We start from the raw sequence: 17205 nt of genomic DNA, 5'->3' as shown, positions 1-17205 counted from the left end.
CAAAGGGGGACACAGGAGGGAATAAGGGGGAGGACTGACCCCAGTGACAGGATATCTGCATTGGCATGGGACTCTTTATCCTTATCACCCAGCCAAGAGACATGCTGGTTAGTTTTCATGTTCTAAACTCCTGGGGTTTGTACGTTTACAAACAGTGACAGAAAAGCCAATGTGCTGTGAATGTGCGACAGAAGACTGGACCAGGCTCTGTCATTTAAAAATACTGTATTTATTTATATGTATTTACTTAGGAAAACCTAAGGGTAAATGAGCCGAGAGAGTCACCAGTGATGAACCCACACAGAGACTATGAGACAAGAGATCTTCACAACTCTATTACACAAAAACCCCATGAAGAAAAATGAGACACTGTTCAGGTGCTTTTATCTGGGCATCAGGAAAACCCCTGAGGCAACAGCTTTCACAGAAATAGCTTTCTTCTCAGTGGAAGCAGGATGCAGCTAGCATCCAGATTAGTAGCATTCCCTTGCCAAAAGTATCACCCCTGTGAGAAAGCTGAGATATTTACTGATTGTACCGACACATCACGGCTAGTAAACTTGCTCTCACAGTAACTCCTTCAACCACAACTCTGATAACACTGTACAACCAACCTGCCTTCCAACACGTAGTAGGACACACCCCAATACCTGCCTGGTTTCCTGTAAAGCAAGAGATCTGTGGGTCTGGGGGTTGCTCATGCGAGCCAGTGGCATCACGCCAGTCTGGCAGAGCTAAACTCCATGGGAGCTATTTTGGTGGTCTCTTCAGTACTGCACGATACAAGAAGCATGGCCTAAAGTAACATCCACCTACAACACACTAGTAGATCATTTCAGATTCAGTACTATGTACAATTTACTCTTACTTAGTATACTAAGGAGCTGTGGTATTTCTTCTGAGGCGTGTTATTTGACTGAGGATTATTGAATCTGTCCACTGGGCTGCAGAGGGATGCTGCACTCTGGCTATACCATCAGGTTACGAAACTTCAACAACCTGCCTCAGTTCTTCAAACAGGGGCGCGAGCTCCTTCTCTAGACTTAGAATCAGCCCTGGAAAGAGAGGAGAGACCCAACAAACATCCCATCAAACCACATAACTGAGAAGCCACTCTGCAAACCTCGCCACTCCCTCCCCTCCCAAGTCACAGGCAGCGTGCTCCAAAACACAAAGCCTTTCACTTGGGCTGCTCACTCCACAGGAACAACAGGGGCACACCCCGTGCAGCACAGCTCTCCTGTCCTGCTGCTGGCCTCCGCTGTTGCCTCCCTGCTTTCCACAGCTGCCAAAGCCCAAGCAGCTGCACAAGGATTCAGTCCCTTTGGCTCACACTCATTAGCCAATGCCCTCATGAGCAAGGCTCGGAGGACTCCCCACCCCACACAACTGAGGGGATGAAGTTACACGTGTTACTTCAGAACCCAACTTGGAAGAGACTGAACAACTGGCTTGTACAGTACAAGCACTACTGGTGCAGTGAGCATGCTCACACAGCAAGGCTAAAGCTAACCACAGGAGAACTTGTGCTTCTAAAAGAAGAACTTCAATAAGTCACTTAAAAAGCTATGCATTTTTACTCACATCTTTCACAGAATGGTTTGGGTTGCAAGGGACCTTAAAGCTCATCTAGCTCCAAACCCTGCCATGGCCAGGGATGCCTTCCACTAGACCAGGTTGCTCAAAGCCCCGTCCAGCCTGGCCTTGAACACTGCCAGGGATGGAGCAGCCACAGTTTCTCTGGGCAAGCTGCTCCAGTGCCTCACCACCCCCATAGTGAAGAATGTCTTCCTTGTATCTAATCTAAATCTCCCCTTTACAATAATGCTGACAAAATTCATAGCAGGAGCAAAGTTAATGCACATCGAAGTAAATTCAGATGATTTGGTTTTAATTATTTAAACATCTGGGCCTTAAAATACCACCAAATTTAAAATACACATGAAGACATACCGGTATTGGCACTGCTGCTAGCAATGAAGCTTACTACCAAAGGTAAGCGGTTGAACTGCACCACCTGGAAGGAGAGAGAACAGTATTCAGTCAGCAGCTAAGCATGTTGGATGTCAGAGCTCTGACACTGCTATCTGAAACAAGCAGCCTCCTCAGTTGAAAACACCAACAGAACTTACACCATGGTACCAGCAGCTCAAAGCCTGGCATTTCCCTCCTTCCCATGCTCTACAGTGTTATCCACCATACTCTCCACAGGCAGCATGAAAGCAGGGAGGGTTTATTGGTTTAAAATACTGTTCTGTGTACAGCAGTATCTCTACTTCCATTAACAGGGAACTGGAACCTTGAGCACGTAAAGCCAGTCACATCAAGAGCATCAAAGGAATGCACTCAATGTGTGTAAACTAACTCATTCGCCCATTCATTTTCCAAACAGGCCCAGCTAAACAGCTGGCCAGTTTACTGCAGTCATAATAAACAGCTCTGAAGACCACTAGGACCTGAGAAGGAGCAGAAACTTGGCAGGTGATGGATTTCAGGACACAAATAACCAGCTCGTAAAAAAATGAGAGTGGCATTTCCAAGCTTTCTTATCTCTAAATCACCCTGGCAACAACTGAAGCAGACTGCCATGTGCTTATTAGTTTAGGTGTCACTAATTATAAATAAATACTGTTTGTGAAAGAGAATGTAAACCCTTCACAACAGACTGAAGGCCACATGAGCAGCACCTGCTCCAAATTCCTGATCCCCACTCAGGCCTCAGGAAACTTCACCATTTTCAACCAGTACATCTCACTTTTGAGAAATACAGGAGAAGCCTAACAAATGGTGTGACAGTTTAGGCTCTGGCATTTAAGCAGTGTGAGAAATAACATGCAAGTACTTAAAGAGCAGCGAAGTCGAAGTCTGGCAGCATTTAAACAACCTCCTCTCCCTTGCTAGTGTAGAATCATAGAATGGGTTGGAAAGGACCTCAAGACCACCCAGTTCCAACCCCCTGCCATGTGCAGGGACACCTTCCACTAGACCAGGGTGTTCAAGGCGCTGTTCAGCCTGGCCTTGAAAACGTAATGCAGGAGCAGCCTGGGGCACCGAGAACAAACCACACTGAGGTGACTCACCTGGTACGTATTGTAATAGCAGATGATACTTTTATTTTTAGACAGTCCCAGTTTACTGCCCTGATCTGTGGCAAGGGCAAAGGTGGACAGAAAGCCTGGTCGCAGTGCATGTTCTGGAGCATTATCATTGGCAACTGGAACAAAACAAGACAATTCTTATCACTACAAGGTACGTCTGACTGCATCTCAAGGAGTTAGCTGGCTCAGTCCTCCACCAGAAGTACATCTGATATTGGGGAACATGTAACACATCTCATGTGCTTCCACAATGAGTAGAGGACAATCTTCATCACTTAATATTCAGTACACCGCCAGTGCTCTCTACACCAGCATCCTTTCTAGCACACCTGAGGAACAGGCTTTTCCTTGAACACATGCAGCCTGTGCTGATGTCACTTTGGTTGTGTCCCCCCTGCTGTGTGTGCTCATTCCAGCCCTTGAGCTGAGAGGATCTGTGCGGCCTGCAATCACTGAGGCCACAAACAAGGGACCAACTTAAAGAGGTACATAATCAACTCCTGAACTGGAAGCCCAATTTAATTCTTTGATTCGGATACTCAGGTATTGGGCACCAGGGCAGGTTCTGATGTGCTGCTCCACCCCCTGCCGTTCAGTCACGGCATCGGCTGCAGGGCGCAGGGGGAAGGTGGAGTTACCTTTGATAACAGGCACTCCGTCTCTGTCCGAGACTACAATCGCATGAAGTCCTTCAACGCTGCAAATAAATGAAGAGACACCATCTTAAAAGCAGAGTAGTTAGCAGTAAAGATCTTGTTTTCCCTGAACAGACACGCAAGGACTGGGAAATACGGGAAAGCCTGACACCTTCACTAATACAGTGTTTCATGGGAGGGGGCTTGTTCCGTACAGTGCAGGTGGGCTCTTGGAGCACTAAAACAACAAATAGGAACCTAAACGACTAAAAATGCCATGGGACTCCCAGCAACAGGGCACGTCCCCAGAGGCCCGGTACAACTGACCGAGTTCCCCAAGTCAAGCAGGAGCCTTTTGGTGGTGCTCTCCCCCAGCCGGCACCAATGTCACCCTGCCTCAGCCCTGCGGCTGTGGCAGACCTGTTTAACGCTGCCAGTAACCGCTAATTACGGAGAAGGGAGCTGTCAAGGATGAGGCAACCGAGTCACGAGGAATGGCTTTTCCAGCACGGCTCGGCCGGGCGGGCCGAACACACCCACCGCTTCCCAAAGAGCGGGTGGATGGAAGGCGAAGCTCCCTTCAGCCCACCTCACCTGCGGGGCCCAGCGCGCCCCCCAGAGCGGCTGCCCCCCGCCGCAGCCCGGCCCGGCGCGGTGCGGATGCTCGCCTCTCTGAGCCAGAAGCGACCCCGCCGCCCGCCCGCCCGCGCTCCGCGGGGCCCGCCGCGCCCCCCGCAGTTACCTCGGCAGCTTCTTGTACAGGAACCTCTTCAGGTCCTGCGGGCAGAGACGGGACCGCGCGTTACTTGTGCCCGCTCCGCGCCAGGGCCCGCCGCCTCCCGCCGCCCGCTGCCCAGCCCCACCGGAGCTGCACTTACGTCGGCCATGGCTGGGGCGCTGCCGCCACCTCCGCGGGCCTGCGAGGCGAGACAAGAGGGCGCCGGTCACCCACCCCGAGGGAGGGGAGCGACGCGCTCCCAACGTGAGGCCCGGCCGCCTCCCCCCGCCCCGCTGCCTTGGTAGAAGCCGCCCCCGCCCGCACAGAGAAGGGAGCGCAGCTGGGCCGAGGCCACTGCCACGGCTCCGGGGGGGGTGGGCGCTGCGCTGCGCTCCCCGCAACACCTGTGCGCACGGCCGGCGCTGCTGCCCCACCACCGCCCTGCCCCGCCGCTTCCCCCTTAAGCCGCCGTCATATGACGGCGCGTCAGCCCTCGCGAACCCGGAAGTGCTTCTTGCCGGCTCCGCAGCTCCTGCGCAGGCGCAGCGGGTCAGTGGAGCCGTTGTGGCTGTGGTGGCCGGGGTGCGCGGTGGTGTTGGATGTAGTCCGTCGAGCCGGCGGCTGCAGGCTGGTAACGTAGCAGCTGAAGTGGAGACATAAACCAGGCTCAGCCGGCACGAGTACGGGGAGGCCCGGCAGACGGTCTGTATCACGCTCCCACCAGCCCGCCAAGGCAAGCGCCCTGTGCTTACCGTGGTGGAAGCAGCCACCGGGTGGCTGGAAACACGCCGTGCCCCACGGCACTGCCCGGAACACTGTCCTGGGCCTTGAGAAACAGATTGTGTGGTGACACGGCACCGCAGGGAGAGCTGAGTCAGACAATGGGGCTCATTTCCGGAATAGCCTTATAGACACTTGGGCCAAAGAGCATGGCATTGAGTGGGTATATCACATCCCCTACCATGCACCAGCCTCTGGGAAAATCGAATGGTACAATGGGCTGTTAAAAACCACCCTGAGAGCAATGGGTGGGGGAACTTTCAAGCATTGGGATACACACTTACCAAAGGGCACCTGGTTGGTTAACACTAGAGGATGGGTCAATAGAGCTGGCCCAGCCCAGTCAGAACTTTTACATATTGTAGAGGGGGACAAAGTTCCTGTGGTGCACATGAAGAATTTGCTGGGGAAGACCGTCTGGGTTATTCCTGCTTCAGGTAAAGGCAAACCCACTCGTGGGATTGCTTTTGCTCAGGGACCCGGATATACTTGGTGGGTAATGTGGGAAGATGGGGAAGTCCAATGTATATACCTCAAAGTATAATTCTGGGTGAAAATAGTCCATGAATTAAACTCTGTGATGCCGATTGCTATGTAACACTATATTAACACTTCTATGGTGGCTGTATACCCATCACTGCACTGTCTCCACCACTTCAGATTCAAGGATCTGAACCTGACTTCCTTTGGATTGCGCTGTCAAGGGTATTACGGTAAAAATCATACAGATTAATCAGGACTGGCTTCAGCATGCAACACCACCTCTCCTGCCCTGGAAGGGTTTTAAAACAAATGGACTAAATGAACTTAATGGTCATTTTACAGGGATGGTCCACAGACGAGGAAAATGATACCTGTTTGTGTGTGTATCAAAAGACAGGAAAGGTGATGGTGTATTCGAAAGTGTGGGAACTGGGCATGATGTAAATGGTATAGAATAAGGGGTGTATACTATCCTGGTTTTGGCTGGGATAGGGTTAATTTTCTACCTAGCATCTGGCGTAGTGCTGTGCTCCGACTTCAGTCTGAGAACAATGCTAACACACCAATGTTTTAGTTGTTGCCAAGTAGTGCTTACTTTTTATCAAGGACTTTTCATTTTGCCAACCTCTACCAGTGAGGAGGGGCACAGGAAGCCAGGAGGGAGCACAGCCAGGACCCAACCTGGCCAAAGGGACATTCCACACTATACCACATCATGCTGGGTACAGAAACTGGGGGGGAGTTGGCTGGGAGACACAGGCCGGGCATCAGTCAGCTGGTGGTGAGCAACTGTATTGTACATCGATTGCCTGTTTTGGGGTTTATTCCTCTTTTTGTTGTCTTCATTACAGTTATATTCTTATAATCATGTTTTGTTTTATTTCAGTCATTAAACTGTTATTTGAACCCAGAGGTTTTCCCTTTTTTCCTGTTCTCCCCATCCCACCTGTGTGTGTGTGTGTGTGTGTGTGTGTGCGCGTGCGCGCCAGCAAGTGCCTGTGTGATACTTAAGTTGCTGTCTGGGGTTAAACCACAACAAATGGTGTATTTCTTTCCTATATTTATTACATTTGTAGTATTTGCTCTTGATCACATGCCAAAAATGGCACAGAATTTGACATCTGTTACATGGTATCCTTTCTCCAGGTTTACAAAGGAGCATGGGGAAAGCAGTGCCCAGAGATGAGCAGCACCTGCAAGGTCACATTGAGTTGTTAGTAGATAGGGGATACATCACTGGGGCTTACAACTGCCATGAATCACGATGACCAAAGCCCCTCTGGTGAAACTGACTGTGCTCTGTTAACCTGATAGAGATAACTGGGAAGCCAGGACTTTTAGCAGTTACAGCTTCAGGAATTTGTGTAGTAACTGCTTTTTTTAAAACCAAAATGTTTGCTTTCACTATTACGTTTTCCGTCTGCTCTATTTGACCGATTACAGGAAGAAAGAGTAACAACTGTTTAGCGGATGAATGGAATTTATAGAACAAACAACCTTAGAAAACATATTCTTGCCCTCTCATTTTAATCCTTTTACAGCATTCATTACAAAATTACATTAAAAATGTACATAATTTAAAGTTGTCTCTACTGCCTATTTAAATGCATCTGTTACATTTTAGTGCTATAATGTTCTACTTTTCTTGCAAACTTGTAAAAGAATCAAGACTTTAAAAAATGGTAAAAAAAAAAAAAAGTAAAATTAAATCAAATTTAATCTTGTTTTACCTGAACAGTTAGAGAACTTGTCGGGAAATGTTCATCAGATGTGAAAACTGAACACACTTGTGACTCAGGATGCTCCATAAACAACACAGACTGATCGCTATAATCTCCCTTTCTCATTAGGGTATGTCAGAGTCATGTCAAAAGTCTTCACTTTCTGCAGGACCTTCCTGCTTGCCCTTGTAGAGGAGAAATCAAAAACCCATGCATGTGCTATCTTTAATTCTAGATTAAATATACAGGTAATGTGTAAGTAGAGTAAGGAGTTACTTCTTGGTAGCTAGAAAAGTTCAGGGATTTTTAGTCAGGCCGTTCAAAACCAGTTTTGTTTTTCCCCTTTCTTTATGATACCTTAGTTTAATGAGAACTTCATCTTCTGAAGAAAGGTCAAATGAAAATACCCAAGTACTCCACTCTCTTCAGTTGGCATCTTGCTCATAAGAAAATCCATTCTGAAATTTCCAGCAGATTCCTCCTTTTTCCTTTTCTAAAGAAAAAAACCTTCAGACTCGAGAAAACGGTAACAATCATGAGGACAGAAACACCTACGTGGAATATTGAAAGAACATTTGCAGGCCACGTTTAGAGCAGGTTAAATGTTATGCTATGGGAAATAACAGCATCCTTCTACAAGTCATTGCATATTTCAAAGCGTGCCACCATTCAATCTTTTAAATACTAAGTAACTTCCCTGAAAATGGCAATTGCAGTAGACAATCCAGTGAGATGTAGCCACCCAGGTCTTGCTTTTAAACTACTGGGACACCTGCGCTGCCACAGCCACTGCATCAGTCTGCTTTGCTGAGGTACCTACTGACAGCAATTTAACCAGCCTAACACCGCCCAATATTTGTCCATTTACCTGCTTCTCAGCTGCAGCAGGAGCAGGGCAGACATAACCCACCCAATTACTCCATAATGCTAACAGCATCTCTCCACTCTGACTTCGCTGTTCTGATATTTGATGTGTGTGTGGCATCTGCACTAAAAGATCACTCTGCAAGCTCACACTCATTTGTGAATGGGAAGGCCCGAGTACCTATTAAGCCTTTGGAACAATTTTCTTCTATTAAGAAGACACAGGAGTACCAGTACGTACTTTGATAGTTTGTTTTCATTAGTATAATTACAATACATTCTGGACAGTTACAAAATCTGGGGAATCACATTTTCTTCATAAATTTCTATTGCAGACTTCAAACACATGGGTGCTTTTCCATTACTTCTGTATGGTTTTCCTACGATCTTAGTGAGGATGTCCAGTACAGCAACCGTTTTATTTTCCCCTTTGTTTAAGCAGCTCTTAGTTCTGCTTTGTACCTTAGGCTTTCATGTCTACCCTGAATGCTGGTTTAGCTGCTTACTTAAAAGCCTGCAGCTAGTCCCTCTCATTTTACACCAACATTTCCAGTGGGACAGCTTAGAAAAGGTATACATGCAAAATGATTTCTGGGTCACTTAGAGCAATAGTATTTAGTGTACCTCTAAAGTCAAGTCCTGCTCTGGATCAGGGGAAATTCCAATGAAGTCAGTCAAGTATTTAAACTTTCAGTTCAGAAGGAGAACTTGGCTCCACATAAACTGATAGCATTGCTCAAACATAGCAGTCTTCTCAGACAAAAAATACTGCCCCTACTAAGAGCCACCTGGCATTCTCAAATACAAGAAAGATTCTCCTGCACAGCCCTGTTAACATGTAAAAACATCAGCTACTGAACCTAAAAGCAGTTTCAACGTGCTTTTGATAAACTGCAAGTACATTGTACTTAGCTGCTTCAAAACACCTCTTTGCATCAGCAGGTGTGGCTACATATGGTTTCCACGTACAGACCAAATGGTATGTTTGCTCACGTCTAGGAAGTCTGTCCAGCAACATTCTGGTCCAGAAAAATGCATACTCTGCCTCCTCCACCCCGGGACAAGCGATATGGCTCTGACCATAGGAGCCTACTGCAAGCTAGCAAAGCATTTAAATAGTTGGCAGAAGTGTTGAAAGGCACATAGCTTGTCCTTAGCAATGTTTCCCTGTTCTACTTGCGGTACCCATTGAGGAATGAGTGTTGGGACCTAGCTTGAAATAAACAAAGAGTAAGAAAATGGAAGCCTGCCAGGAAAAAAAAAAAAAAAAAGAAGTAGGTTGCCTTTTCTTTTCCTAGTATTTTTTTTAGCTTTAAGATTTTACTATTGCATGTTTTCCTCTACCTTTCCAGTGAAAATTCAGGAAGCTATGGATGCATGTTAACCATATGCATGGATTTACTACTACTGGAATACCAAATGGCAGAGCTGCTGTAAACTGCTGCAAGTACTAAAAGCAATGCTTATAATGGCCTGTACAGCGTTTGCAAATATTTACTTGGAAAAGAGATTAGTGTAGTTCTTAGGTTTCTCAGCATTGCTTAGAAACGCTAAAAAACTACAACAGCTAACTGCTACTCTACACCAGATCAATGGACCCCAACAGATATTTAGGAATATATGCCATTATATTTAAAAATACCAAGTTCCTCTAAGCTGTAAACCTAGAAGATTTTACATAGAGTTAGAGATAAAATATTAAAAATTCTTGTTTCAACTCCACACACTTGACATCTGAATAGGAGTGATGTAATCATACTATTTATTCCATCAGTGAGACAAAATGTTGTATGGAACTAAACTTCTGAGATTTTTAAATAGAAAGTCATTTAACTCGTATATACACAAAGTGTTCTTTCCACAGATATTTACATGGCAAATATGTTAAGAGGAGAACCACTATGACTAAGTCTCTACAAGTATAGCATCCTTTCTGAGCTATTCTCTCTGCTGAAAGAATTCACAGAAGCTTGGAAGTTAAATCTAGACAATTAAAGTTACCTATATTTCACAGTAGGTAAAGAAGCCATTAAATGATATTTCAGCATAAGGTTTCTGGAAACAGCTACACAGTAGAGTTTTACATCCACCCCTCTTTTCCAGCATTCATGGTGAAACTAATCTCTTCTCAATTTACAAGAGACAGAACGGCATACGTAAAGATGGATGTGGATAAGTGTAGTTCATCCTCCTCTATAGAGGCTGGTCAGCCGTTCTAGTTCTTTGCAGTTGTCCATGGACATGGAGTCTGCTTTCCTTCGGAGACGGTCATCTCGATACACTTTTGCTGCATAAAGTAAGTCTGTTTCTTTGAGGAAAAAAGAGAAAAGTTTTTTTCAGGTTAAAACCTGAACACTTTGCACACAATGCATTCCTTCTCAAAGCTGTGTAAAACAGTTTGCGTTTAATCCCTGCCCTTTTCTCCTTCTGTCTATTCTGACTACACCACCCCAACAGCACTGCTACAGCTTCCCTTTGCTGGGCCTTCACAAGCATTTCATCTTCTTGAGTAGAGAAAGTGGTAACAGCTTTCTAGCACCTGCGCATTTCATACAGCAGTATCTGATTAAAAACACAACATAAAAAATCCCCTACTACTTCTTCAGAACTCATAAAACAATACAAATACAGGCCACACTCGGTGATCTTGCATATTATTGGCAGCTCTGGTGTCTTGTCTGTGTCCAAAAATCCATTCTCAATATTAAGCCCATTACTTCAGCTGATGCTGCTTCAGACTGCCAGTGTTCAGAGGTACTAATAAAAGAACTCTCTGTATTATACTGGTGTTCAACAGCTTGACATTGTTAAGCATTTTAATTGTATAAAATCTTTCTCATCCCTTCAACTCACAAGGGATTAGCAAGGCTTTCTTAAATGTCAATCAATGCTGGAAAGATTTTAGCTGTCAAGGAGATCCAACACACAACAGCTATTTTAAAGTCGTAAACCCACAAAATCAGCTGTTTCTATAAATAGGGAAAATCTATTAGGAGCCTTTTACCCAAAATCAATTTGGGTAGTTTTCACAACCTGATAAATTGCAAGCAACAACATAATAATAGCAAACAATAATAGCAAACAACATGGCAATCACCACCTTCAGGTAATTTTTCTTCTTTATACTACGGTCAGATGCTTCTGTAGTCATCACATTTTCCTCTGTAAATATGTATATTATACAAAAGCGTGGGCCTCTCTGCATTGTCCAGGGCTGTTAATGCTTAAAAATGTAAGCATGTTAAGAATAAAGGCTGAAAGATGGGAAAGGTATTCTTTCTCTTTTTTCCCTCCCCAGGGGGAAACTGTACATCAACTAAACCTTTTCAAAGATACTCAGACAGTAAATACATTACAGGAGACACAAATGTAACATGCCAGTAAATCTAAGTGTAATGACTAGGTCAGTGAAAGCAAACTATCCTTCCAGATCCACACGCTGCTGTAAAAATGTACAAATCATACGTCCTCTTTTTATTTTTTGTGCTGGATTATATCTTTGTTTGTTTGTTAATAACCACGTCTCATTAACTCTTTTATTATACGACTACCAATGATTCATCTAGCAACCACCTGGAGATGAAAAACTAGGTATTCGTTTCATGAAAAGTGAACATATTCAAACATTTCAAGATGACCAAAGGACAATCTAGTTGGAAAAATACAAGTTTTGGTATTTGCTTATGAATTATACCTAAAAGCTCTCTGATGATTTCCTGTGTTTGAAAAACCTGGAAAAAATTATTCTCACCAAATCTAGTAGTCTGGGAAATAATCCAAAGGGTTTCCCCCAAAGCACAGGTGTTTCTCTTGCATACATGTGACCCATCAGCACAGTTTTGTGCCCAGCAGGTCTTTCCTGGGCACAATTTGTAAAACTGTAGAGATTTACTTATGCATAAGCAGTATGTACTCATGGGCAAGGAGCGTAAAATCTCCAGGAAGCATTGGGCCTGTTATGCAAAAGAATGCATGTAGTCATGTTCATGTGACTAGCTGGGATGCCAGGTTGTCTTTTACAACTGGGAGAAACTGAGGGGCCATCTCAGCTGAAAGGTGTGGCATGACTGGACTGCAGAGAGTAAAGTTGTGCAGGAACACGTGATTTCACTCACAGAAGAGCATTCTGTTTGATTCTGGTCATTTTACTGACAATTCATGAATGAGTTTAACCAGTAAGTTATTACTGAGGCTTACTGCCTGAAAAGTTGAAACCATCTGGTTTTAACATTGACGTAATTTTAGCAGCACTGTTCTCATAGATCATGAAAAGCTCACAAAATGAGCACAGATAATAGAATAACAGGTTAAAACTGATGATGAAATCAATGCTATTCAATGCTATTCAGAATTCTTATGCTTTAACACTGAATTCTAGGCTTCTAAAAGAAAATACCTCCTTGTATAATATTAGATTAGAAAACTAGATGGTAAACTCTAAAAAAAAACCAAAAACCAAACCAAAACCCAACCATTTTAAGATCTGATATAGCCAAGGTACCAAGTCCAGGGGGAAAAATTATTCAGCACTGGCAAAACATTAACCACTGATTTGCAGCTTATGAAGTTTAACAGGCTGCACTGTGTGTCCTCGGTCACCGTGAAAAGCAGTGTTTGTATGAACTGTGGTTCCTCCTCCAGAAACATTTATGTAGGTGTTTCCTGACCTTAGAGCAATTTCTTTCTCATTATCAATTCACTGTAGTCTTTAATCTTCTGAGAAACGGTCACTGATAATAGAGTAGCAGGTTAAAATTGATGATGATTTGCAGATGGTTGTTAGGTCACTGAGTAAAGCACAAAAATTAGATGACACTGAGGACCCTTTTAGAAGTGAGAAACAGTAGGGAACTTTATGCTTGCTTTCTCATTAAAACATTTTAATAATACAAGCACTTCATTCTTGCCTGAGGCAATAATTTCTTACAGTAATGCATGATTTCATGAAAATACACATATTGCCAAACTTACTTTGTTGCCTCTCCTTCCAACAGTTATTACGAATATTGGACACATAATCCTCTTCCACACTCTTTTCCACTTTCTGTAATGACTCTCCTTTGTATTCATTTTTAAAGTCCTTGTTGACATAATAAATGACATGCAAGTTTTCTGTCTGCATTTTTATGGTCTGCCCTGTACTTCTGCAAAAAAAGGAGGGATTGGGGAGAGAGAGACTCGATACTTATTACGCCACAAGTAACACTTTATAAAAAATACTGCTATTATAGAAGAGCATGAAGAAGAGCATGTTACTGAATTTGTGATTTCAAGACAAGTAAAGAAATGAAAGGCTGCATAATTTGCCAGAGAATAAAAATTACTACATTTACCTGAACATTAAGGTTCTGCTGCCTAAACCCTTGATGTTGAAAAAGCCACATTAGTAAGACTCTTGTTTCTTGTTTAATGGAAGGCTCTCTAAAACGCTTCTAAGTGGGAGAGGCTGATTACAATATCCTCCCTCTGTTTTAAGTTAATGTAATTGAGCATTACTTACGATCTTGGGTGTAAGGCGTAAGGAGGGTTAGATACCATCAACTGGCTCAACAAGGAGACAAGGATCAGTACAATAATAGGCATCAGCTGAATGAACATAGAGAAACCTCCCTAAGGAACAAAAGAGATTCAGGTATTTCATAAAACAGCATCAAGTAAACAGATTTGAGAAGATTTAATGCTAAGCGTGACTTTCTGCTTTAAACATTAAAAACTGCTAGGAAAACTACAACTGCAAACACTGTATTGTTATCTTAACTTTCTGATGCATACACAATATTCACAGAGTGCTCAAGCTGCAAGAATTCATGGGTTAGCTTGTAGCCACAGTTACCACCTGAATAGTGTGATTCAGTTACAATCTATGCAATGATTTGGCCTCATCTATACAGTTGTATGTAACTATATAGGACTATATATAATTCGTATAGATGAATAACAAGCCTTAAGGTTCAATTCGCACCTCAGCCCAAATACATGTTTAAATGTAGTCAAGGATTAGTGACCAGAACTAGTGGCACACTTAGGCTAATACCACCAGTCACTAGAAAGATAGTGACATACAACAACAGATTTACAAAACCAGGTTATTATCTCCTCAAATTTGCATGGCTATTTACACTAAGTAGTACAACCTGCCAAAGTTTTAAAATAGATAACTGGCAAGCACAAATTCTCTTCTACAATACAGAGCTCCTGTGCAATCACATAACTGAAAGTGAGTACCAGCAAATTTTACAATCCATAGTTTAAAGTCAATGGTGCTTAAACATACATCACCCCTCTCTTCCTCCCTCTCATGTCCACTCTGACGGTGCTGATTAGGATGACTGTAGCCAGCACGACCATTAGAAAATGAATGTACACTACCTAAGGGAAGAAATATCCATATTTAAATCATGTAAAAAACCCCAAAACTATTTAGAGGTCAATACAGAAGCATCAACATAAAACACTTAGCACTGCTGCACAATGACACATAAAATAGCTTTGAGATATCTTACAACTTCAAAGTGATTTTTCTACTGATTTTCATGTACTGCAGAATCACCATAGTAACCCCAAAGAACCGAACTTGCATTTTGGGGATTTAGCAACACTTAAGGGAAAAACAAACTGTGATGCAGATTAAAGAATTGAGCTTGTAGGCAGGCTGGAGTAATTTTACTGTTTTACAGTATCACAAACTCTCTGCCATTCCGGGGAGTACCACTGTATCCCAGGGATTATACTGATATATACAAATACCTGTCGGAAAGGCCCCTCCAAAAAACATGTTGAATAGATCCTCTGGGGTAATATCTGCCTCACAGCCCCTATGGAAGTTGAATCTGCCGTTGCTAGGGTGATTGCATGTTTGCTCTTCGCTGCCTGTAAGGTCATACTGCTTTCGCTTTTCTGGATTACTCAGCACAGCATATGCGTTTCCAATTTCTGAAACAAGGAATAAAAGACAACTCCCATAAATGAAAGGTAAGAGCTATTCCAGCATGAAAATTGCAATTTCAAAGTCAGGAATAGGCAGAGAATGATGTCCTTTACTGTATGTTACAAATCAACTATAGTAGAACAAGGTCCAGAAACATCTCTACTTTTCTTAGCACAGCTTCCAGAGTTTCCCACCAACGCCATTCAAAGCCTTTTATCCTGTTGAACTAGGCAGAAGGCAGGAGAGCTTTGTTTCTTTTTCTAGGGAAACACCTACACTTGTGGAAATGTTCTCGCTCACTGCAATTACTAAAAAAGCATCCTGCATTACAATGAGAGCTTTAAAGCTGGGTAATTGCAAAGTTCAGTTTGCTCTAGCAGCCTAGCTTAAAAACATCATGGACTCAGTAGGTTTTCTTTGGTTTCCTTTGGTAAGTGGTGACTTTTTTGAATGCATCAACTTTATTATCTACAAGAGTATTAATGTATTTTTCTGTGCTCTTCTTAAGATATTTTATGGATTACATTAATAGCACAACATTTTGCATGATGTAACACGCATGCACAGCAGGAACATGTGTGCTCCTAAGGTTGCCCCTACGACCTCAATGTTTGCAGCGCCTGGCCTGGATGCTTGTCCCCATTTATGCTACATTATCATAAATGGGCAACTTCAACTTTGACAGGAGAAAAGGAAAAACTGAGTTAGGTGATCATGGACAGAATCAGTGTGAAAAACCACAAGCTCTGCTGACTTTACAAGCTTTAACCCTAGATGCTGTGCGCAGACATACAGCTCTTGCAGACTGAATGAAAATCTCTGTTGGCACTCAATGAACAATCTTCACTCAGTCGTATCTTCATTAAGCCTTTCTGCTTTCCTGTCTCCTCACTCTTCCAGGGTGCTCCAACAAAAGGCTTCTTTTGCAGCCAGCCAACACAAGGCACAGGGATTGGTTTTCAGTGTTGAGAAGCCATCAGTCATCAAAATTTCGTGAGAGGTGCAACGCTACAACCTCAACACGTGCAAATAAGAACTATGACTTTGCATATTTACTGTTTTCAACATTATCCAATTGGGAAAAAAAAAAAAGAAAGTTAATGAATCTTAATGATGTGCCTTTTAAGATGCCCTTAGAAATAATCATTAGTAATTCCTTTAAATGGAGGAGAAAACCCAAAGAAATTAAGCTTGGTAATGTACACTGAGAGCATGATATACACTACTGACACCAAATATTGCTGCAAGGTTCCTCTTGTATCCTCTATTCAGCACAAGGATAAAATTGGTAGTAAAAATCTATATTTTCCCAAGAGTTAAGAATTTAGGGAGACATAAATCAGGTGACTGCAGCTAAAGAGAAGACAGCATACTGTCACAGTATGGTCAGCATTTTGACTATTTGTTATTTGGTTTTAATTATTTAATGATAATTCACAAACAGATTTGATTCAAAGATAATTTTCTTTAAATAAAAGACTTCAAAAAAAAAAAAAAAAACCAAAAAAACCCTAACTGCTCAAAAGGTCCAAAAGAAAGATTTTTACTGAAGTTGGTAAAAGAGATTCCAAGAGATTAAAAGTGAATCCAAGAGATTAAAAGTCATTATATTTGCACAAACTTCTTAATCTGAAATACAATCTCAGGGAGACCGCTCAGTACAAGAGAAGAGCTGTACTATGTAGCTCAAGATCTAAGTACCTTGCCTAACATCAAACTCTGTTCTCTAATGTGGCCTTTCCTTAAAATAATGCGTTATTATCAAATAATAGCTATTATTGTGAAACTCCTTTTCTCAGCTGGATGTTAGAAACTCATCAGACACCTTTAAAGGCAAACTAAACAATACATTTACTCAGCCATACAAAAAAGATTACAATCATTTCAAAGCAAGAAAAATGCTACCTTTTATTAAGTTATTTTTAGTCAACAAGATTCCCCTACAAAATGTTCTGTTCATTTACTCATCTAGTTAAGA

The 17205-nt window shown here is 42.9% G+C and overlaps 2 protein-coding genes across 3 annotated transcripts in view; both read right to left on the bottom strand.

The window, feature by feature from the left end:
* Nucleotides 1-208: 208 nt before the first annotated feature.
* Nucleotides 209-4699, bottom strand: LAMTOR3 (late endosomal/lysosomal adaptor, MAPK and MTOR activator 3). Its single transcript, XM_065691438.1, has 6 exons — nucleotides 4612-4699; nucleotides 4476-4510; nucleotides 3737-3795; nucleotides 3081-3214; nucleotides 1954-2017; nucleotides 209-1055 (listed from the first exon to the last, which is right to left on the bottom strand). Exons 1-6 carry the CDS (start codon nucleotides 4618-4620, stop codon nucleotides 982-984), a joined length of 375 nt encoding a protein of 124 aa, XP_065547510.1. The 5' UTR covers nucleotides 4621-4699; the 3' UTR covers nucleotides 209-981.
* A 2477-nt stretch (nucleotides 4700-7176) lies between these two features.
* DNAJB14 (DnaJ heat shock protein family (Hsp40) member B14) overlaps nucleotides 7177-17205 on the bottom strand; it is a 28311-nt gene continuing 18282 nt past the window's right edge. Inside the window, exons 4-8 of one of the 2 annotated variants that reach the window (XM_065691390.1) lie at nucleotides 15047-15232; nucleotides 14574-14668; nucleotides 13800-13909; nucleotides 13271-13443; nucleotides 7177-10607 (exon numbers count right to left, since the gene is read on the bottom strand). In XM_065691390.1, the coding sequence (XP_065547462.1) occupies nucleotides 10483-10607; nucleotides 13271-13443; nucleotides 13800-13909; nucleotides 14574-14668; nucleotides 15047-15232 (689 nt within the window). In that variant the 3' untranslated portion in view covers nucleotides 7177-10482. The other variant, XM_065691399.1, reaches the window with a different exon arrangement.

This window comes from Lathamus discolor, chromosome 1, assembly GCF_037157495.1.
Source record: "Lathamus discolor isolate bLatDis1 chromosome 1, bLatDis1.hap1, whole genome shotgun sequence".
NCBI lineage: Eukaryota > Metazoa > Chordata > Aves > Psittaciformes > Psittacidae > Lathamus > Lathamus discolor.
Note: the sequence above shows the minus strand (reverse complement) of the source record. Positions and strands in the feature narration are given on the sequence as shown.

Bases quoted from the DNA above. Each gene is read 5' to 3' on its own strand.
- LAMTOR3 (XM_065691438.1), bottom strand. The intron at 3,796-4,475 runs GTAACTGCGGGG...ATTTATTTGCAG, and splicing joins CTGTACAAGAAGCTGCCGAG to CGTTGAAGGACTTCATGCGA. The intron at 2,018-3,080 runs GTGAGTCACCTC...CTCTCCTTCCAG, and splicing joins GCTATTACAATACGTACCAG to GTGGTGCAGTTCAACCGCTT.